This window comes from Protopterus annectens, chromosome 8.part1 (assembly GCF_019279795.1).
Source record: "Protopterus annectens isolate FY-2018-M chromosome 8.part1, PAN1.0, whole genome shotgun sequence".
In the NCBI taxonomy this organism is placed as follows: domain Eukaryota; kingdom Metazoa; phylum Chordata; order Ceratodontiformes; family Protopteridae; genus Protopterus; species Protopterus annectens.
In genome coordinates this window covers 236,316,078-236,340,930 of record NC_056742.1, presented here as the reverse complement: position 1 = coordinate 236,340,930, position 24,853 = coordinate 236,316,078, and the positions used below count along the sequence as shown (strand labels likewise).

Genomic DNA, 24,853 nt, shown 5'->3' with positions numbered 1-24,853 from the left:
GAAGATGCCTGTATAACTGCTCCAGCATAAGAGTGACTGGAGCTTAGCTTTTGCTTTGTGAAAAATTGTTATATTTCCCTGGGGTGGAAAGTAATTTGGGTTTTGTCTTTATTAAAAAGGTGGCTGGATACTTAAGTTGCACTTCAAAACCAGTTTGTTGCCCATGGCATAAAAAGGGTAACAGTTCTTTGCATTTCAGGTACATTTAAGTGCTATAGTCCAGAGCAACACAAATCAGATAACCCTTAGTCATGAGATTCTTTCAAAACTCTCTGAGAAGTCTAAGAATTGTATTAGGTTTGTTATTTCCTTTGAACTGGAAGACAGTCTCATGACTCCACTTCATTACAAAGGGACTGCATCTGTTCAACAATATGGCAAGTATTCTTTGATGAAATGAACCAGATCCTGTTCTGTGTTTTCTGATAGTCCAATAAACTGCATATAATTGCAGCAGGTACAGGTCTCTAGGTCTTCCACTTTCAACTCCATCATTGCTTGGGAATGCAGGACCTGTACATATTGGCAATGCTTTGATGTCAGTACACACTGCTCTGATATCTCCTCACACTGCTGGTGAAGCACCTCTTGTATTGTGGAGAGCTGTGATTCATGGATTGTTGTGACAGTCTGAATTTGCTAGATGTTGCCACCTCTCCTCAATAAGTTTGGAAAGTGCTTCAGTTGAGCCCACAAGGCACTCAGTTCAATTGTACTATTGGATGGTTCAGATGCCATACTGGGGAGTAAGTCTTCCCTATACAGAGATGCCATTCAGAACACAGGTTACAACAGAAGCCTAAACTAGGGACCAGCCACAAATTTAATCAGGCTGTGTAGAAGTGGGTGCTCATAGGATCAAAGCAATATAGTTGATGGACTCAGTGTTGCTGCTTAGTGCATTTCTGATGATACAAAATCCCCCTCTGCATGAGCTGATCACAATCACACTTCCTTCTCCATGCACATGCCCTCATATGTTCTGCCAAAACCTTGTACCATCTTCAACATATAACCGGAATATTTTACCTCCATTTAATCCTCGTTAATAGCTGTGAGTTCCTACTAAATCCAAAAAAAACAACAAAGCTACTCCTATTCCTCCCCAGAACACAAAACCTGAATAGGGCTGTTACAGTCCTAAATAACATGAAAATAAAAATGTTCTTGGACATAGAACTATTTGGGTCATTATAGACTGCAGTTTGAAATTTAACCTGCATAAATATAAGTCCATCAAAAAGTCCCACCAAAAATTCAGAATACTCAAAAACAGTCCATCACAGACAACTAAAAAAAAAAAACAGCATCTACTGTTTGCTTACGATCCCTCCTTTTTCTCTCTCCAATCTTGACAAATCTATAGACCACACATACATCTAAACTGGAACAATCCTACAATGAAGTGTTAGGTTTGCAAGAGGTCTGCCTTATAGGTCACACCACTGGATTAACCTAAAACAACTAAACTGGATTGAAAAGCCATATTACCTCGCCTTCAGTAAGATAACCATGTCCCACTAAATACTACACAATGCACAAAAGTGTCTAACCTGACAGGAATCAAACAACATTATGAGCAGTCAAGACGATTATGTTCACTTGCCAAACTTCGTAATGTTCACAAGCCCAATAACTCAGTAGGAGATGACCTATACTCAAATTACATCAATAAAACATGGAACTCAATCCCACTCTGACTGAGGTTAACTAATTACTCCCTCACCTTCGAAGCTGACCTTACAAACCTTTTCCTTAACCTGTCTCTTGTATTCCACATTTTTCTACCCTTAATTACTTCTCTATCTTTGACACTTAGCTCCTTCTCAGTTCATCTGTAGCAGTAGCAGGAAATAACACAAATATAATACTATCTGTTCCTCTACCATTATTTTTGTAAGTACAGCATGTAATCACAACTAAATATACTACTTCCTCTGTGCTTACGCTACTATACACTCACAAACCTACCTAACCACATGTAATACTGCCATCTAATCAATTCAACTTTCAGTTTTAATCTCTCTCCACCTCAACAGTTCTTGACATATCTATCACTATGATTCTTCAACAATTATTTTTGTGTTTATTTATAAATATTCAATAGCTTGTTTCTATTTACTGTAGTTTTGTACATATATAAATTACCATAGTATTTCTGTTATATTTGTGGAATCTCTGGAGCTCCCTGCTGAAAAGGGCTAAACAAATGTTGATAGATAACTGAATAAGTAAATAAGTAAATAAATAAATGACTAACATTAATGCTATAAGAATTTGCTACCTTACTAAATTTCAATTGGTTAGGCATATTCTGTAGTTATGCCTTGTTACCTACCATCCTAAACTCAAAGTATGTGTGTGGATTATATTTGGTAAGGTAAATCTTCCAGTGTAGCATGCAAAGGCCTGCCTATAGAACCCAATTAGTTACCAATATCTGTATACAATCAACCTGATGTCAACCCGTTCTAAAAACAGCCCCAAACCACTAAACTCAACCAGACATGAAGCACCTGGTCTGCCCAAACAGTGATAAATGTGCCCGTGAAAACAAAACTACACACATACACACACACACACACGCGCACACTGTCCCATATTCCATCCAACTACTCACTCTGAAAATGTCCCATCTTCCATCCATTTCAGTTTCCTCACGCTCCTAAGTATCCATCCATCGCGCTTGTGAACCCGAAACCATCTGTGTCCCGCCTCCATCTTCACTGAAGTCCGTCTCAGTTCCCGCTTAACGTCCGTGTTAGTTCCCTCGCAAACTTGAAATGCACTGCGCGATGAGCGATGATGTCAGCACGCGACTGGACTGACTTCTTAAAGAAGAACGCTAAAAAAAAAAAATTTTAAGCTAGTCAGCCGATTCCAGGGTGCAAGTGCACCTTGCCTCAGTGTAACCTGTGCTAGACAACTTACTATGTACCCCCTACTGAGATGTCAGCACTCAAATGCCAAGTGCCGAAACTCTGAAAACAAAAAAAGACTGAAAATGCAAGAGGAGACAACATATCGAACATCACTCTTCTCCTTTAAACTTCTTTTTTGCAGGGGAGGCAAGCTCCCACACCTCCAAACTTATATATGTTAACTCTGAGATTGCCATATCTTGAAGAAAAAGGAATATCCCAAGAAACAGCCATCTCAGACTTAGTATATGTAAGTTAATTTAAATCGGCCATTCAGTCTCCATGTTTTAGGGCCCTTCAAATGGTTACACTTGCTGAGCCTGGTCTTGGCACTCACTCCCTACAGCTGCTTCAAGAACATTAGGACCCTAAAGAGATGCTTGCAAAATAAAATATAACTTTTATTTTTCGTAAGTACACAACAGCAGAGTATATCTCCCAACAGAAAAAAATCTGGACAAAGCCAAAATGATGGGGGGACAAAGGTCTAAAATCAGGAAAAGATTTTACATTTTGCTCTTATAAACTTCAAAATTTGTTAGAATAACATGTTTTGTTTAGCAGGCATTTTCTGATGGATATGAAGTCTGAAACTCAAATGTTTGTCATTATTTAGTAACTTCAATCCTCAATGTTTTACACAAAAAAATATATAAGGAACAAACCAAAAATATGAGGCAAAAGTCTGGACATGAGTAAAAAGGAAAATGGAATAAGTGGATCAGTTTAACTTTTGGCTGAACATTGGCTATTTAAAACATACTCAAAGAATTAAGAATATGCCCACAGGGCAGCAGATGCAACAAGCAACAGTGTTTCAGATTTGTTCCTAATAATTATAGAAACAAAATAACTGTGATTGAAGAACACCAAACCCAAAGCATAAAGTAAAAATGTATAACTTGTATGAAGCATTTGTAAAAAAAAAAAAAAAAAAAAAAAAAAGTGCAAACATCTTGATGGGATTTTACTACTGGGGCAACAGCTCTTTTATGACAAAGGTATTTACAAATCAAAACAGTTCGTAGAAATGAAATCACAGTATGACAAGATACAATTTCACATATTTCTCTTTTTAGGCATGAAAAGATTTTATTTGAAATGACTGCCCTTGATTATTTGTACACTACAATACACATGTACGAAGAGACCATAAACCAATGGAGTCCCCCAGGGCTCTGTGCTGGGATCTTTCCTGTTTGGCATCTACTTTTCTGAAGTAGAAACCAGTACCAAATGGTTCTGGCTGACTACATTTGCAGATGACTGCAAGCTAGGAGCAGTCATTGAAAATCCAAATGGTTTAACCATTGTACAGGAAGGTTTGTCCCAAATAAATGTGTAAATCAACAAATAAGTAAATAACCAGTGACAAAATCATGGACAGAAACTAAATGCCAAAAAAAAAGCATTACTGTATCCTTTAGGAAGTCATCTACCCCAGGGAACAACCACACTGACATACAACCCTAAGAAGTGAACCAGTTTTTTTGGGTTTGGGATCTTATGTGGGCAGTGACCTAACTTTTGACCAACATTGTCCATTGTTGTAAGAAAGGCTATATTGCGCAGCTAATAAACAAAGGGATTGTGTCCAGCTCTACGGACGTCATTGTCCTCCTTTAATCAGCCCTCATCAGGACAATCATTGAATGTAATGCCTCCTTTGATATGTATCTGTCCAGACACTTGCAACAACTGAAATGTCCATAGACATACCTTACCAAAAGGATATAAGCCATAAACATCATGGCCTACATTGACTGACTCAAACCCCTGTCACTATACTGTACTCTGTATCCTACAGACTGCTAAAAGGTGAACTGTGTCTGGCATACAAAGCATCCTCCGACCCAATACTGATGGATTTACTGACCATCAGCAAGTCAAATGGCATCAGAAATCTTGGTCTATGGATCCAAACCTCTTCTGGAACATCAACAGAACAGTTTGGAGGGACATGCATATCTTGCACAAGGTACTACTGCTCTGGAACACACTCCCAAGCCACATAAGATAAAGTTCATCTTTGTCCATATTCAAGCGCAACTTGGATCTATGGATGGAAAACAAAAAATTTACCCTAGGACTGTCTACTGTACTACTAACGGGCAAAGGCATTTCCTAAATGTTTTATCTCATGCATGGGTCCCCTCAAATTATCTATGGCCTGACCCCCAGCTATTCTCATTAGGGGTGATATATAATTATTGACTATGGGATGAGTAAGGCCAATCTCTAACCAAGTGGGATAGGTTAATTTGAGCACAAAAAGGGAAACTGGCTGGGCTTAAAATGGCCCGCAAGGGCAGCTACACTAGTACTTACCTATGAACCTGTGTAATACCCTGTGTATACTGGATATATATATATATATATATTTGTATAAACCTTACATAAATTCACCATATTCTTGTCTCTACCATTTCTTTAACACACTCTTCACTCTCTGCACACTGTACATATATATATATATATATATATATATATATATATATATATATATATATATATATAAAACCCAGCAGGAATACACAATAAACCAGAAAAAGACTGCTGAAAACACAACAAACAAGTCCACCTGATATCACAGAATTTAGAACAGCGAAAAACAGGAGATAAGAAGCTTAGTCATCTGCGGTCCCTCGGTCCCTATGTGGAAGTAAGTTGCAGATCTGTTGAAGTCTATCTCCTGTGTTTTGCTACAATAAATTTCTGTGGATATCGGGTGGGACTTGTCTTTGCTTAGCAACTTTTTTTTCATATATATATATATATATATATATATATATATATATGTTTGCCATCAAAATGTCGTAAATCAGTTATGCTACCTTGGAAGCGTGAAAGGCACTACCCCAAAATGTCATAACATTGACTTTTAAAATGAGAAATCCACAAGAGCAAATCAAATGCTAGTGTGCATTTGCTCTTGAATTCATCATTTTGAATGAAGATCGCTCTATAGTGGGGATAGGGAAAGTTACCCTTTCCCTCACTGTAGTGTGATCTTAGAGTTAATGTGTACAGTGCAGGGATTGTGGGGGGTGCAGGGGGGCTTGCCCCCCCTGCAAAACATTTGTAGCACATAGTGTAGTGTAGAAAGTGTAGGTATTTTCAGTAAAGTCAACATTCCTTAGTTGTTGACTTTACTTAAATCCCACTTTCGGTTATGTGACTGTTCAGTAAGTGGATTTAACGACATTTCAAGTCACCTAAGTATATATATGGTTCCCTATTGGATTACCAAAGTTTCAAAACTTCAAAAATCATACGGCCGAGACCATATGATCGAAGTTTGAAAGCTTAAATAAAAAATAAATAAATAAATAAATAAATAAAAGCAAACATTTTTTTTTTTTTACATTTTTGCAGGGGGGGACAAGCCTCCCTGCACCCCCACACCCCCTGCTAATTAAATATACCAATTCCACAATCGCACTATAGTGAGGAAAATGGTAAATTTCCCATTCCACGCTGTACAGTGATCTCCATTCAAAATGTTCCAAGTTTCAAAACTTCAATCATATGGTCTCAGCCATATGATGTTCAAAGTTTTGAATCATCGGTAATCCGATGGGGACCCACACACACACACACACACACACATAAACATGTTATTGTCATCCTTATCTGTATGACTTGGAGGCAAGTCATCACTGAAAAGGCTCTTTAAACCTAGTAAGTTGGCTGGTCCAAACAAATAAATACATAAAGTTTAGCTTTTGCTGTGAAATACACTGAAGATTTCTTCAGTGAACTACATGTATGCATGAAAACCAATTTACTTCTTAATAAGAAAAAACATTGTATCAAGTTTATCAAGTTCATTTTCCCAACACTTTTAATACAGTTTGATACTCAACATAAAACAAATTTTGAAAGCATCTCTTTCCCTAACTAAAACTCCTGCACCGTTTTTTTTAACTTGTATTTGATGCAATAAAACTGGCCTGCAGCAGATACTTTGAGAAAAAATATTCACTGTTGTAACTGCTGCATTACAGTACATCAGACAAACAGCAGGAAAAGCACAGAAAATAAGCAGAAACAAATATAAAAATGCGCATACTGTAAATCTGTGCTCCTAAATTGTATTTTATTAGCTAGACTTGCTGGTTAACTGGAGTACAAAGGGGGGGGGGGGTGCACCTCAGACAGCCTTTGCCAGGGAAAACAAATGTAATTCACTAATCAATAAAAGTCAAAAGAGCAGGAAATAAAGGAAGTATTTAGAAGTCAGTGATCAGAAAGTGCAGGATGTACTGGCATACAGCCAATCAACAAACAACCATAAGCTTGCTGACAGATTCCAGTTAAAACATTCTCACCTCCTTGCTGTACTTAAGAGACCACTTTACAAGCTAGATGTGAAGTGCTACATTTTTGTGTCATACAAGACGGCTTCTCTTTTAAACTAAGCTACTTAATTTAAAAATAAGGTTTTATTTTTACTTATCAGTTTGCCTTATTCCACTTTTCCTAACTTATCCTGCTACTACAATACTAGATTGCAAAATCATTCATTAATGTGGAATCTGGAACCCTATAGCTGGTTGTTGCTCAACGAAAGCCCACCCAAAAAAAAAGTTACATTCTCAACGTTGCTACTTAGGACCTACCTTCCCAAGGTATAGCAAAATGAATTCTCTCCCATGTGAGGAAGACTTGAATGACTGCAAGAATAGGGTATCTTGTTCAGGTTGGACCACCAGATCTACAAAATGGCAAGTGCAGGCCGATATAACTGCAGCAGCAAATGGTATTCTCAGAGAAGAACTTAAGGAAAAGAAAATACCGGTGAGAAATGCATACAGAGGGTTTGCCAGATGCAACATAAAACCAGATAAACGCAGATACAGGTAACATGAAAATCCACTCAGAACACTCATCGTGATCACAACATCTCAAGGGCAAGCATTCATTTATGACACATTAGCAGTTTTTACCTTAACACGTTCTGCTATACAGCATCAGGTTTTCTATAAAAATGAATGAAGGCAGGACAGATGGAAGAAAAAGGGACAGAATAACTGAGAAGTAAAGTAAAGGAGATTTGCAAGTTTAGTGGAAAAGCAAGGCCATTACTTTTATGGAGAAAATGATTTCCCGGAGTTTGCTCTTCTTGCCATTTGAATGTTAATATTTATTAATTAAGGACATGTTAATACTTTGAAAGAATGCTTACACTATGTTTATTTGCCAGATTTATTTTTTCAGACTTCTGCTTCTTTATTTGCTTATGATGTTTCTTTATTCAGTTGCTCATATATTAAAAAAAAAACATTTGAGAATGTTCTCTACAAGCTTATAAAGAGCAAATGGTCTTGAAACTACTGCATTTGCTGACATAACTGATGTGCTGCTATGTTAAACTACGATATGAAACATAATGATGCACTATGATAACTGGATACAACCAAATGTATGTTTGTATATTTTTCATTTAAGCTGTAACAATTATAATTCCAAGTAGCTACTACTGAGAGGTGTCCCCCCTTTCAACCCTACAAAGCAAAATGTAACCTCATCTTTCTCTGTCTGCTAGAAAACTATATTGTTAAGACAAAATCATGGTTAGCATATATTAAAAAAAAAATAAAGCACTACATTCTCAATATAAGAAAACACATTTATTTACAGGTTGGTTCAAGAAGCTGCATGTTACTCTGGGCAAGACCGCAATCCAAACTGTAGCTTGCTACAGATCCCCCACCATGCCCCAGGATTCCCACTCCTCATTTCTTGATACACTGGAAAATATTAGGGTACAACCCAACACCCTAATAATGGGCGATTACAACTACCCCACCATTAACTGGGAAAACTACTCATCTACCAACTGTTTTGCTCAACGTTTTCTGGAATTCATAAATTCCAATGCCTTGGACCATCTTATCCACACCCCCACCAGGGGCAGCAATACCCTAGACCTGGTCATTACTAACATGGGCGACCAGTGTTCCACACCAGTGGTCAATTCCTCGTTGGTCAGATTCGACCACAAGCTAATCACCATAGACATCCACATCCCACCCCACCCCACCCCCATTAGGGAAACCACTGTAACAAACTTCACCAAAGCCAACTTCATGCTTTTTAAGACAGAAGTGGCAAACTTCACGACACCCATACAGACAGACAATAGCAGTACAACTGCTGAATCCTACACAAATGCACTTTATAAGCACTTACACAAGTGCATGGATCGTGCTATCCCTAAAAGAACCAAGATGCTATCCTCCAAAAAAGGAAGCCAATCTGGTAGTCCCCTGCCATAAACAAACTCTACAACAGAAGAAAGAAACTGCTCCAAAAAAAAAGTAAAATCCCATGATTGGAGGAACTCCCTGGTTAGCCTCAGTAAGAAGCTGAGATCCCTCATAAAATCCTCCAAAGCTAGTTACGAAAAAAAAAATCGCCACTAATTCTAAAGACAACCACAAAGCATTCTATAGCTATGTCAAGAATCTCAATGGCAACACTCAGATCTGCTCTGAGTTACAGCACAATGTCACTAAATATACAGAACCAACTGATATTGCCAACACCCTGGCATATAGGTTCAGTGCTAACTTTACCCCCCCTCTCACCCCCTAAAGGGCCATCTCTATAGCGGAAGAATGCAAAGTTCCTGTAATCATGGTTGCACAGGTAAAAACTACGTTCTCCAAAGCTAAGAACACAGCATCCATGGGACCTGATAACATCCCAGGCTGCGTTCTACACGAACTACAGAACAAACTGTCACCCCACTTAAGTACCATATTCAATCATAGCCTCACCTCAGGCTTTGTGACCACTGAATGTTGCACAGCAACGATTATCCCACTCCACAAAGGGGGAGCCACCATGGCCTGACGAGCCTGGTCTGTAAGGCCATGGAACGTATCATCATGGAACTTATAAACAAAGACATTGGTAATCTCCAAACTCTGGACCCCAACTAGTTCGGGCTTGTAAAAGGCAGATCATGTCTCCTAAACCTGATAGACTTCTTTGAATCAGTCACCAAAGCTGTAGACGAGGGTAAGGTGGTTAACATAGCCTATCTAGATCTCGCCAAGGCTTTCGACACCATCCCCCACCCTGGAAATATAGATAAACTCACTAAACTAGGTATAAATCCCTATGTCACAAGATGGGCTGCCAACTGGCTCACTGACCGAACACACACTGTGAAAGTAGCAGACTGCAAATCTGACTTTAGACCAGTGACAAGTGGAGTACCATAGGGTTCAGTCCTGGGTCCTCTTCTGTTTGTTACCTGTAGGTAACACAGACGGTCTTTGGCTAACGAAGTTCGCAGATGACTGCAAACTAGGTGTCACAATCGAAACTCCTAACGATGTAGACATCCTGCAAAAGGGCCTCACTGAGACAGGTGCCTGGTGTCAAAGCCATGGCCTCAAGCTCAATACCAAAAAGTGCACTGTCATCCCCTTTGGTAAAAACTCTGTACCCATTTACTACCACATAGGGTGTTATGTAGACTGCCGCCTAAGTGTGATAAGAGACCTTGGGACATAGGTGGACAGTAGTCTCTCCTTTGATAATCACATTGCCACAGTAGTCAGGAAATCCTTCTACATGGCACACCTCATCACAAAAGGTTTCTCATCCGGGAAAAAAGAGGTCATTGTTCCCCTCTACTCGTCACTCATTAGACACATTACAAAGTACAACACCGCTTTTGGTATGTACCTCACAAGACATCTACAACAACTGGAAAGGCTGCAGAAATACCTCACAAAGAGGATTACTGGCCTCAAATAGATGCCCTATGCAGACTGTTTCAAAAAACTCCATCTTTACTCTGTTGCATATCGCCTATTCAGAGGCGATCTCTGCCTAACATGCAAAGCTATGTCAAACCCAGAGCTGTTGGACATGCTCCACTTAAAGAAATCCCTCTGAGCTACACGCTCTAGGGACCTAAACCTTGTCACTACAATAAACAAACATGCTGGAGGGATAGATTCCTGTCCCAGAGACTTCACATACTCTGGAACAAACGTACCTATCTATATTAAACAAAGCTCCTCATTAGCACTCTTTAAGAAAAATCTTGATGATTGGATGGGAAATAGGAAATTCGCCCCAGGGATCACTTCTGTGGCTCTGCTCGACAGGGGCACAGGAAAATAATTTTCTTGGGTGGCAAAAGCCAGGATACCTTTTTGGCTAGGCTTACACAGGGCCTAGGGCCAATAGCCTAGTCCCTACCTATGAACCTGTGAACTCTGTGTAGTTAAATCAAAACTGGAGAGTATAAACATCATTCATTATGAGAACTGGTGTTCCTTATTTTGAAGGCCAATACTTTATGTTTCAGAAATAGACATGCGTGCAACTGGAAAAGCTGAGCACTTAAAATCCTATGGGTACACAGTGTGGCATACACACCCAATAAAAAGACACCCCAGCACAGAATAAAGTAGGCAACCAACCAAGCTCTATGAGGCAGACGAGCTGCACCATAACACCACCCCAATATCTTCCGGCTTTATGGATATTCTGTGAAAGCATTACGAAGGTGCATTGTGCCGTCTTTCTCCAGGAGGATCATACCAGTCAATCCCAGAGTAAATCTGCAGTTGCCATCCAGGCATCAGGGTATTTTTAAAGGAGGGCAGTGCGCTACACTGCATAACATGCAGAGGAGGTTCATTCCAGAGGTATGGGAGGCATTGGGTTATAAACCTGTCTCTCCACTGTGTTTTATTTATCTGCTGGTGAAGACTTTGGTTCCTGGCTCTAGTACTGGTGAAGATATTGGCCTTGTGAAAATACAGAAGTTCCAGGACAACTGGGTCTCTAACGATGCGGTGAGTGAGACGGAGCTCTCCCCTCCAAAGTCTGTAAGAAACTGACTAAGGATATAGAGCTTCCCTTCCCTCCTGACAGCTCACGGCTTTAGTCCTGACCTTTTAAGTTAGGAACCTTTGGGGTCTAATTGTCCGATACGTTTACTGAGATATGTCTTGAATGGGGTGTTGTACTCAATAATTGGTCTGATCAATGCTGAGAATACGGAAATGATTACCTTGTTAGACACTGATGATATCCCTTTGGCATTTAACTGTGCTAAGTAACACAATTTCCTGAAAACCATTGCTCTATAACAGTCAAAAGAGAGAGAGTTATCAACCAAAGTTCTTAGGGCCCTAACTACATTTTTCATTTTGTGGTGTAGTGCGTTTTCTGTACAGTATGACGGGGTGAGGTTTGTGATATTACACTTTGAAGCATTTAGTTTCACACCATTTTAGAACACCAAGACTTTACTAGGGAAAGTTCATTCTGGAGGGTTTGGGTGTCACAGGGTGACTTAACTCCCAGTTTTGAGGTGCATTCACCTGCCATCTAAATCAACACTCTCCATCTCTACAGTTAGGTGACTTTCTGTTTTCTCTTTGAGATACCTACACTGTTTTTGGACTTCAACATGCCATTTCTAATACCCTTCATCTTCTCTAATAGCTTTCAGTGAAGCATTCTGTTAAGTCCTGAAGTACAACCATCTTTAAATTATTTCAGAGAACTGTGCGCCTGGCTTGCTAACAACAGATCTGCTGCCCCAGTCCTTGTATCCTTGCATTTGATTATCCATATCTGCCAAAAACGGTGGTTGTGCAATGTGCAGCCCAGAACAGTTTGAGTAATGGCCATGCAGTAGGTGTGAGCAATCCAAAGACACAATTTATACAAAAGTGTAATGGTTGAAATGGTGTGACATGCATTACATGTAATTGAGTATATAATGAAATGTAAATGAGAATCCCCATACAAATGAGCAACATGGAATGTGAAAAGGCAACAGGTTAAGATAGCAGAGTGATTCACAGATAGCCAGTTATGTACAGTGGCAGTAGCTCAACTGTACAGTGGCAGTAGCTCAACAGTATGTGTTGGTAGTTCCTGTTGGAGGCAGTGCTGTGCATCAAGGCCCCCAACATCAATGAGCATGATATAAGGACAGACACACACCAACATCTAACAGACAATCATTTATTCAGAGTCAACAGGGATATGCTACAGGACCTAACCAAACTGTCTCCCATGTAAACTATTACATGCTCTGCACTACAGGTCACAGGAACAGTCACTACAAAACATTAATATTTATACTTAATAATTTTAAGAAAAGGATGAAGTGAGGTGATAACACTACACATATATTTAGGTAATTCAAGGGTATCCATAAAGGCAAAAAGGCAGTTTATTTATTTGGTTACTTGCTTGTGTGTTTAGTTATTTCTTTTTAAGCACAAGACATACACTGGAAACTTAAGCAGAGTTTAAAGAAAGCAGCAGCACAGCACACTAACAATATGAAGTATTTCCTGGCTGGGCTACAAGCTCAATGATTCAGTATACGGTTGCAATGCCAGGGACCTAGACTGAAGAACAAGAATTATGGACAGAAGGCGTGCTTGGAACAAGTATGTGCAGCTAAAAATGGTAGCCCTCCATCCATGGGAGTGTGGCAGGGTGGGATTGGGTCTGAAATCAGGAAAAAAAGAACCCTAATAGAGAACAGAGGTCAGTCCATGTGCATGTTCTTAAATGTGAGTGTGCCTGGCAGTGCTAGCATTATCACATGATCCCCCCTTCCCTTTTTACAAGATGCAGTAATCATATTGCACACACATCTGATGCCAGGTTGAAAATATGTGGTTAGTATTTAGGATTTACCAGTATCTGGCATATGCATGGATGGCTTAAAAAGAAATCTTATGGGAGGGAAATGAAGGGAAGTAGTGGTTTACATGCAGTTACATTGATCTGATCGGAGCCATCATTTGCATGTGTGATTTGACTGGATATGAAGGGTGGGGTTAAGCAGAACCACACCTCTTTTACATAGAGTGACCATTGGCCATAGATTGGACAGATTGATTAATAGGGAAAAGAGGCATGATCTTGCACACCTCCTCCCTTCAATTCAATCAAATGCAAATTATGACTATAATATGATGACAGGCCAGCTTCACTGATCTGGGCAGTCCCCCAATGCTCCTCAATCCTCACTCTTGAAAAAAAAAATGTATGTAAACATGCTTGGTCTGTTCACTGTTTATGATCTGATGAAGGTGTTTATCAAATTAGTAAACAATACAATATCTCTGAGAAACACAGAACTTCAGTGTGTTACGTCTCCTCAAAACAGAGTACTGATCTGGAAGCTTGGCAGGATAACCTACTTCAGCTTTAGTAGGCACTCTTGGATTAATACATGGATTAATACATTATTTATTTTATACCTACACATAGGAAGTGGAGTAAGGAAAAAGAAATCAGGGAAAGCATCAGGCTCAGATGAAGCCACAGCAGTTATGATTCAGATGTCGGTGTGTTAGGGGAAAAATGGCTCCTGAGAACAGTCACTGCAGTGTGGATAGACAGACATATCTCTGACACTTGGGAAATAAGCTATCTAGTGCCACAGTACAACAACACTGAGACAGATGCCTGGTGTCAGAGCCATGGCCTCAAGCTCAATGCCAAAAAGTGCAGTGTCACCCCCTTTGGTAAAAACTCTGTACCCATGAACTACCACATAGGCAGCAGTCTATTTAACACCAAATGTGTGATAAGAGACCTTGGGACCCAGGTGGACAGTAGTCTCTCCTTTGATAATAACATCGCCACAGTAGTCAGGACTTCTCATCACAAAAGGGTTCTCATCCAGGAAAATAGAGGTCATTGTTCCCCTCTGCTCGACACTCATTAGACCCATTATAGAATACAATGCCCCTTTTGGAATGTACCTCACAAAACATCTGCAGCAGCTGGAAAGGCCACAGAAGTACCTCACAAAGAGGATTACTGTCCTCAAACAAATGCCCTACACTGACCATCTCAAAAAACTCCAGCTTTACTCCTTAGCATATCGCCTACTCTGAGGTGATCTCTGCCTAACATATAAAGATATGTCAAACCCAGAGCTACTGGGCATGCTACACCTAAAGAAATCCCAATCCCTCCGAGCTACATGCTCTAGAGAACTAAACCTTGTCACCACAATAAACAGAGCGTGCTGGAGGGATAGATTCCTGTCCCAGAGACTTCCCATACTCTGGAACAAGCTACCCATCTATGTTAAGTAAAATTCCTCATTAGCACTCTTCAAGAACAATCTTGGCGAGTGGATGGGAAATAGGAAATACACCCCGGGGAATCACTTCTGTGGCTCTGCTTGACAGTGGCACAGGAAAATAAATTTCTTGGGTGGCATAAGCCATGGAACCTTGTTGGCTAGGCTTCCTTAGGCCCTTGGGCAGATAGCCTATTACCTATCTATGAACCTATGAACAAAGGGAATATTCACAACTGCAGGTAGTACACGTATCAAACTCTGGTCACACTGCATGAAATGTTGGGAGACGGTAACTGATAAATGGACAGCACTAGAAAATGAGCTACGAACAGTTTAGATTCAAATCAGGATATTTACAGTGAGAGTCACAATTATGCATTCTTAAGCACAGAGAAAGAATATGACAAACTCATATGATGTGGGCAGTGTTGGGATGGCTCAAAGTCTCAGAAACACTAATAGAATTAGTACAGGCTATGTACAAGAATCCAATGACACAAGTACAAACAGGGATTTAAATATAGCAAAACACATTTATAAGTAGTTACTAGTCATGCGGTCTAGTACACCATTGAGGAGCTTAGCCCAACAGCCATATTAATCCAAAGCACTGTCTGGTTAAGTGACTTGCTCAAGGTCACAGAGTAAGCAAATGAAGACTAAGGGAATCAAACCCTAGGCTACAGGAAGAAACCTTTTTAAGAACTCATAGCCTTAACCCTCTGCAGTAATTGCCAGGCAACAAAAGTCATTCAGTTCCACAGAGGTGCTGTTATTGGGAGTATCTATCAGAGTTAATCTCTGAACCCACTCCAGTTCATAATGGCATAATGGTGATGGACTGTATCAGCAAACTGTTCACAGAGAACAGATCAGCAAAGTTGCTGTATGTCACTATAAGCAGACTCTTGAGCTGGAACTTCAGCAAATGAAGGGAACTTGTAATTCTGAAACTGAAGGCAAATGGGATTAAAGTGAGCACTGACAAAGCAGCAGTTATGGCAATATGCGGGGGGAATACAAAGAAGGTGAAAAGTGAGAAGCAAGAGAAATTAATGGAACCAGTTAACAGCTTCAAGTGTGTGGGGGAGGTGTCAGAAATCTGAATAATGAGCCGAAAGCAAGAATTAGAGGTGCTTCAGTCAACAGGCATAAAGTGTCAAGGTTATTGTGTGATAAAGGAATGACAAAGAAGCTTAAAAGTAAGGTATGCAGAAAGAGTGGTGTACCTAGTGCTTCTGTATGGAGCAGAAACCTGGGCAGTGAAGCAAACCAGCTGAGGAAGCTTGAGATAAAGAGCCTGAGGTGGGTAGTAGGATGCACATTGTGGGAAAATCCAAGGAATAAAAGGCAACAGAGCTAAGGCTAAAACAACCCCAATTTGAGACAGGACAAGGACAACAAGACTGCTATATGTCAGTCATATATGCAAAAAAAAAAAAAAAAAAAAAAACAGAAGATGTCTTGGTAAAATAGATTTGAAGGAATCAAAAACAAGCCAAGAAGAGATTCAGCAAAGGGATGGAATAGACTGCATGATAGAAGAAGGTAGGAAAACGGCACTGAATTGAGAGAGGTGGCAGAAGTTAATATGGCATCCCAACTCCTTGTAAAAAATGGGGAAAGGGAGGAGCAGTGGTGATGGTGATGAGGGCCATAGCCGTTGTATTTATACTTACTATTGAAATGGTTTAAGAGTTGATATTTAATTGATTTTAAATTCACAGATCTGTCTGATTTCTTGAGGGATACTGTTCCATGAGGCTGGTTATAAATTTGCAAATGCTTGTTCAGCTATGGCTTTTTTTTTTGAAAGGTGGCCAGATTAAGGATATGGTGTCATCCAGGAATAACATTACTAGTAAACAGTATCTTCATGATGACATTTGGAGGTAAAAGGTGGAAATGCTTATAGTTAAGGAACTTAAAATCAAACAGCTAAGACACGGGGTACAGCTTGCTGTATGAGGCAGCCCGTTTGCCTTTTGTAAAGGTGGTAGTCAAATGGGCTTGTGATGGAGATGACTCAACATGCTCTTCCAACAACCTGCAGGGTATTTGTACCTTGTACTGACTTGAGTGCTAATATTGATAGCCTGTATTCTGTTTTTAGCATTAGCATCTACATGCCATGTGGTAATTACTGAATTATGGCTACTGCAGTTGTTGAACTGTACTGTTATTTGTTTGTATCACTCAGGAAACTGGTTAAAACAACATTCAGTAATGAAGATGCATTTGTTTTAGGACATGTTCTTGTGGTATGTTTGAGTATCTGTTTTAGCTTGTGTGTAGCCAATTTGTCGCTAAGGTGTGTGTGTGTGTGTGTGTGTGTGTGTGTGTGTGTGTGTGTGTGTTCCTAAGCCTTTGTTTAAGTTTTGGCCTCCTATTAGTACCACTTTCTTGTTGAGGGCATTTTTTGAGCCAGACACTGAAACAGTGGTTGAATATCGCATGGGTTGCTGGAAGGTGGATACACAGTACAACACTGTATATCTTAAGTGCATTACTGAAGCCAAGTTGTAGAAATACCCAGTTAAGATCTGTGCCAGAGCAGGGATTACTGTTATTGAATATTGAAGCCTGAATGAATATGTTTTTTTTCTTACCGTGAATAAGATTTCATTACCACCTGATCTTTTGCTGTAATAACGGTTGCAGCTCTGTATCAAGTAATAGGAAGCACAGTGGTGAGAGGTGTTCTTTAGCCACAATTCAGTTACTGCTAGAATACAAGGGCTGGTTTGCAATACCTAGGTTTTTAAGATTACTCACTTGTTATTTATGCTCGTCAGGGTGAGAAGTGCAATTGTTAAGGTTGAGTTACTTAGATTGATTTTGCTTTGCATTGCTAGATGAAAGGAAGCATTAATGGTGGGACTGGTTATAGTTGTGTGTTTTCAGCTAATACTATTACTACTAGGGACAGGAATAGCACAGGCCATTTGTTTTTTTTTGTTTTTTTTTTGTAAACTGAGTTTAATTTATCAATAAAGTAGCCCTGATTTGCAATAATCTCCTTGATGTAGGTACAGCAGATATTAACTACACATGCCACCATGAAGTTCTGCAGATGTTGTACTGATGTTTATCGCGTATGATTTAATTTTTTATTTTTTTGTAGTTTGGGTGATAAACAGTTGTTATAGTTTCAATTGAGACTTGGGTTATGTTGAGGTTTTTTTAGAATAATTTGATGCCTGCATCTTGTGGGTGACATTATGGGTGAGATGACCTGGGAGTTATTTTCCTTTATCTGCTGTGGTGGTTTCTGAGAAGTAACAGTTGTTTTAACTAATATATTTCATTGTGCTGTTCACAATATGCATGGACTTGTTTAAATATGTGGCAGAGTTAATATCTTGAGAATGGTTTGTAGTTTTATTGTAGTGTATTTTCCCTAAGTTTGGTGTGACAAAAGGTTTACAATTTTAGTTTACTAATGGTAGCTTTACGTAGGGAAAGTCTGTAAGACTTTGAAAGGGTGGTACAGTGTGATAGAATATGGGAGGATAAAAATGTATAAGTGTAATGAGGGGATGGAGTAGAAGATGAATTAACATACACATTACATGTGTGTGTATATATTACATATATATGCAAAAAATGCAACCTTAATATGACTGGATAGATGGTTGTAATTGTCTATATTTTAAACAATCTGCATATGTGCTTCTATTACCTTATCCATCGGGCCAAGGATGTAAAACTGTTAACATCCAAACAAATACTTAAGAAATGAGGCATTCCACTGTTCATAGGTTCATAGGTTCATACTAGGCTATCTGCCCTAGGGCATTTATAAGCCTAGCCAGAGTGTGTGTGGCTTTCACCACCCCTTAGGATGAGAATACTATACCCATTAGTTTGCTGTGCCTCTGTCCAGCAGTGACACAGAGATGATTCCCGGGGTAAACCTACGATCTCCCATCCACTCGTCAAGATTTCTCTTGAACAGAGTCAGTGAGGGGCTCTGCCTCACATGGACTGGGATTCTATTCCATAGTGTAGGGAGTCTCTGTGTGATGAATCTGTCCCTCCAGCACGTCCTATTTATATCCGTGTTGAGGTTTAAGTCTCTTGCTCTCGTGGCTCTGGTGGATTTGGATTTTTTGAGGTGGAGCATGTCCATTAATTCCGGGTTGGACATGGCCTTGTATGTCAGGCACAGATCACCTCTGAGCAGACAGTATGTGACTGAATAGAGCTGGAGTTTCATCAGTCGGGCATCGTATGACATATGTTTGAGCCCCTTTATACATGTAAAAAAATTTAATAAAAATTCAATAGATACATTACATGTTCTAATATGTATAAACATATACAGATCTATACATGCATATTTGCACATATTTATTCAAATATTTATTAAATATTCATTTAATTAATTTTCCGTATATTCAACATTTTCATAATATCGGAAATATCAAATCATTGGGCATTTGAATGTTGGTCATGTGAGATAAATATTTATAAATATATATATTTCATACAAATTCCCCTATTGAGATATGAGATATAAAATAATATAATAATAATATGTATATGTGTATACAATCATATACACATGTATATACATATTTTTAATACATATAAAGCGATCTTTAAAGTTGTTAGTATAAATTGAAGCTGTCCGGTCTCTTTTTCTGTTTGTCTTTTTGTCAACATATATATGTTTATATATGTCTTTAAGAAGATAAGCGTCAATTAAGAATTTCGCGCACTTTTTATAAACAGTGTATAAATACTACACTTTGAAATTTTTTAACTGTGTCATTTTTCTGAAGAAGTCCTGTATGCAAACAGGACGAAAAACTTAACTTTTATTTGTAAGCGTTTAAATTAAAGTTTTTTAGTACGTTGCTCTGCAGTCCGGCCGTGATTCTTGTTTTTTCATTCGTTTGGATTTAATATCATTTTTTGAAGTTTGTTTATAACCCAGAGACTGCCCATACTCTGGAATAGATTTCCCATACATGTCAAGCAGAGCACCTCACTGGCCCTCTTCAAGAGAAATCTTGATGAGTGGATGGGTAAGAGAAACTTTACCCCGGGGATCACTCTAGTGGCTCTACTTGCTAGAGGCAATGGGAACTAATGTCGGGTGGCATGATGCCAGAGCACTTCTATGGGCTAGACTTGTATAGGCTCCAGGGCCATTAGCCTAGTACACACCTATGAACCTCCAGTTAAGTATGGCCATCCACAACCAGTTTGCCGCATAGCTGGGTATTCCCTTTTAGATTCTGGATACAGTTAAAGAGTGCCTTTGCCTATGGAAGCTATTTTTGCTTCATAATTAGTTTTGGAAGACTTGACAAGATCTCTAATTTGTTTGTTTAAGCTAGAGAGGGATTTCTTCATCCACTGAGCCAGTTCCCTCTTATTATTGGACATTAGTTTCTTTCTCTTGTTGTATAATCCATTTAAAGTAGGGCTCCACCAGGGTGGCTTGTTGTTTTGGCAAGACATGGTCTCTTGTTGTATAATCCATTTAAAGTAGGGCTCCACCACGGTGGCTTGTTGTTTTGGCAAGACATGGTCTCTTGTTGTATAATCCATTTAAAGTAGGGCTCCACCAGGGTGGCTTGTTGTTTTGGCAAGACATGGTTTTAATCAGGTCAGGTACAGGCAATTCTATATCATTGCTTAAGTGGTTATACAGGGCATTGGTATACACCTCTGCATAGAAGTCCATGTTAGCTGTGTTCGAGGGGGCTTTGAAACATTCTATACCATCACTTAGTAGGAAATAATCTATCTTGGAAAAATTCTTAAGTGTTTTTGAGTTTGATGAGGTATCTGGTTTTATAATAACAGTGAACAAGACTGATTTATGGTCCAATCTTTCCAGGAAGGACATCACACGGGGGAGGGTGCAATGTTCTCCCATGTTAGTAAGTACTATGTCCTGGATATTTGACACCCTTGTGGGAGTACTGACTAGCTGCTCCAGACCATTTGCATTGACAAAGTCCAAGAACCTCTAAGCCAGCATGTTTGTGGTCATGTATGTTTCCCATTCAATGGGAGGATAATTAAAATCACCCATGAGTAATGTGTTCGGCTGTATGGCAAGTGACTTCAGTAAGACCAAGTATTCAGTAAGCTTTTCCTGGTTCATAGTGGGGGACCTAGAGCTAGCTAGCTATGATGTGGTAGGGGGTTTTGCCTACAGTTAACTGGACATGGAGTAGCTTGAGAGAGTCGTACTGTTTAACCAGTCTTGAGATGTACTTATCCTTAATAAAGATGAGTACACCTTCTCCTTTGGTTCTTTCATGTTCAGTCTGTGGTCTGAATGTATGGAAGGCCTTATAGCCCTGCACAGCCGGGGAGCTTTCCATGGCTTTAAACCATGTATCAATGACTGCACAAACATCAGCATCTATCAATGTGAGGAGTGCTTTCAGAGAGTGCAATTTCTTGTTTAGACTCCTAATATTAAGCAGCAATACCTTGAATTTATCTAGAGAGGATTTTGTTATGTTGGGGGGTTGGTTACTTTGACACTGCCTAAAAATGGCACAACAGGTGTGGCTAATCCCTTTGCTAGTATCCAAAAGCCTAGACAAGATACGTGCAGACCATCTCTGACAAAGCAGCATGGCCTGTCGACCATGTCTTCCCAGGCTGACAGATATTGGATCCCCTTGGATTGACACCAGAAGTTAAGACAATTGTTAAACGTCAACCATTTTTTGTTTGTATTTTGGCATCATCCTTGAAGGTCAAATGCTGCTTAGGGCTAGGCTAATACCTGCCTGTGACACATAATCTGAGAGCTCAGTCATGTCTCTCTTCATATAGTCCAGAGAGATATATCTTGAGTCATTCACCCCCACATGGATTATGATGGAGTCATATTAGTACTTGTGGTTGAGTGACTTGAGTGCATGAGTGACTTGATGCATACTGGCACCTGACAGGCAGCTAAACGTAACCCACTCCTTGTTCAGCCTGGTGAGGGGAACATCTGTGTGTCTTACTATGGAGTCTCCTATGACCATTATGTTAGGTTTAGAGGTGTTACACCTTATGGGCTTATTTGCTGTGACACTGTTGTGTGTTGTATTGTGTATTGTGGTTGTTGTTTACATTGTTGTGTGTATAAGTAATTTCCGTTTGGGAGGCCTCTGATCTTTTAGTAAGTAGTGAGTACCTCCGTACATGTGGGTTTATGTGTCATGTCCTTATTTAGTGTGGGAAGTGATGTGTGTGTGCTGACAACCTGTTTGGTATTCGATTTGTCCTAATATGAAAGTCTTGCCTTTAATTTCATAGTGTAATTACATCTCTTACATAAAGTATTTGTTTCAGGACTAAGTGGTTGTATATGTGTGTGTTGGGCATCGGGGCTGGATATGGGATGTGTGTGAAAGCAAATGATTATTGGCCTGTCTTGTCAGGGTCAGACTGTATTTTTTTAATGTGAAACAAAATTAAAAACAGAACTCTTGGCTATTATTTTTTCTTAATCACAGGCACACAAGGTGTACACATACCTCTCAACTGTCCAGATTTTCACAAAATGTCCAGATTTTTGCGGCATTTTTGCGGCATTTGAATTTCAGACTTCATTTCCTTCTGAAAATGCTTGGTAACAAAAAATTTAGTCTAGCAACATTCTAAGTTTATAAGAGCAATATTTAAATTTTGTCCCTGTTTTTTGGGCTTAGTCCCAATACTTTTGGCTTTGTCCAGACTTCTAGTGCTAAGAGGTTGAAATGTATGGTATAAGTACATGGAATGGAGGTAGTCCATGGATGAAGGTAACTGTCACCTGCTGCTGACTGACCGTAGTTAAAAAGTTACTGATCTGGATTGGTAAAAGAAGTCTGAATAGGGTGTGCTGGCAGGAGTACGGTGTGTGTGTGTGTGTGTGTGTGGGTGTGTTGGCAATGTCAGTATATGCACAAACATACATAAATCACAGGCCCATCATAAGTTTCAGCTTCAGGGCCATGACCATGACATGCAACGTTAGCCACAAGACAAAGCAAAACACTCTACATACAGAGATTTGATAATATCCTATGACAAAAGTCTAGATGTTGCTGTTGTAATTCATCAATCAGAGCTGCAATGTAAAAACAAAACAAAAACATTTTAATTTTACCTATTATACTCTACGACTCGAGAGCATTGACCGATTTATTAGTATTCTGAGTGCAGTTTCAATAGGATTGTAGAGCCTTAGGTCCAAGTGGATGTGGAAGTTGCCAAAATTATATCGGATTGCATACCTACGGTATAGTCACAACAGAAGGCCAGTTTTAGGAACTGACTGAGATACAATACTGTAAACTCAGTTCCTGCCGCAACTAGTAAAACAGACCACAGGTCCACAGCCCTAAACCATGAAAACTTGCATAAGGATAATTTCTTAAAGACTGCATTGACAGCGCATGTTCCAATCAAAAACAAACCCAAACAAATCAGCACAGCAATTCTAGTGAAAACACAAGATAATATTAACACTGCCTCCGTGGTGTGCGGCGTTCCTCAAAAGAAACAAAAAAGTAGATCAACCGAAACACAGCTCAAATTACAGACTTAGTGCTGGCGGTTCCAGTTTGGCATTGTTATATTCTTACGTTAGAAGATGGTAAAAAAAAACGCATGGCAAAACCATAAGTGCAAATCGTTTCGTTTTTATAAGAAGTTTCTACACACTTAGATTTAATTTATCAAACTCATCACAACTATGTAGCAGACAATTATCTGTAGTAGCTCCTTTCGTGTACTATTGATGAGCTATTACCAATAATACACTAACGGAAGCCCCCAAAGCTTAAGAAAATGCAAACAAAACAAACAACTTATCATACCACTTCTGCAGTGAGGAGTTGTCCTTTTCGGGAGCAAAGAAAAGCTTTAGTGGGTAATAACACGCTTACAGCCGGCTTGTCTGCCGAGGCTGGGGGCGATTCTGCCTCCTCGTCCATGCCTTTGGTTAATGAGGTGAGGTCAGAAGGGCAGAGATATCAGGGTGTAACCCGCGCGCGACCCACAGGAGAGGACAGCTCAAACAATAACTCACCACTGTCCCCGAGTACTGTCAGATTCAGGGGGAGAGAGTACCTTATGGTTACGTTTGTAGTTTTGGGGGGAGGGAAAACGGAAATCATGACACTATTGCGGAACTCGAACAGCTTCTAGGATGCAGTTTGACACTAATTTTCGGTCAGATACTGTGTCACTTTTAGGATTTTTTTGTTAAAACCGATTCAAATTAAATTTGATGGACTAAGTGGCGGCAACGTCTTCATTTGCATCTGTCAATTATCACTATCGTACTTACCGACCTTTTAGAGCAAGAAATATGTACAAATAACATAAATAATGGGGGGGGGGGGGGCAAATATGGGGACAATTTTTAAGTATTTATCTTGCAAGCTTAGAAAGTTGATAGAATAACAGGTTCGGAATTAGCCTGAATTTTCTGAAGGGGATAAATCTTGAAACTCAAATGTTAGCCATTATATTCTGACTTGAAACTTTAATGATTTGCTAATGGTTTGCTAGAAAACCACAATTTTTTTTAAGAAATATACCAAAAATATTAGGCAAAAATCTGGACAGTTGAGCGCTATGAACTATTAAGTTGTTTTCTACATGACCAGATGTTTAGTTGCAGTTAGCTCAATTAAGCTAAAACTTGAACACATTGCCATTCACTGTGACAGCTTGTAGTCACTTGCTTTATTAGAAGAAGCAAATGGATTGCAGTCCACATTTCCTAACCTATACTATATTTTTTTTCATTTATTAATTTATTTTGAGGTCCCACGATGGTCTCTGTATCTGCACCCTGAACCAAAAGAGT

The 24,853-nt window shown here is 39.4% G+C and overlaps 1 protein-coding gene across 2 annotated transcripts in view; it reads right to left on the bottom strand.

Annotated features, from left to right (window-relative positions):
* The window catches only part of LOC122810283 (CKLF-like MARVEL transmembrane domain-containing protein 3), a 440,804-nt gene extending 416,678 nt beyond the window's left edge, over positions 1–24,126 (bottom strand). For both annotated transcript variants that reach the window (XM_044081828.1, XM_044081829.1), the window contains exon 1: positions 23,856–24,126. In XM_044081828.1, coding sequence (XP_043937763.1) covers positions 23,856–23,972 — 117 coding nt within the window. In that variant the 5' untranslated portion in view covers positions 23,973–24,126. The remainder of the gene's footprint in view (positions 1–23,855) is intronic.
* Positions 24,127–24,853: the final 727 nt, after the last annotated feature.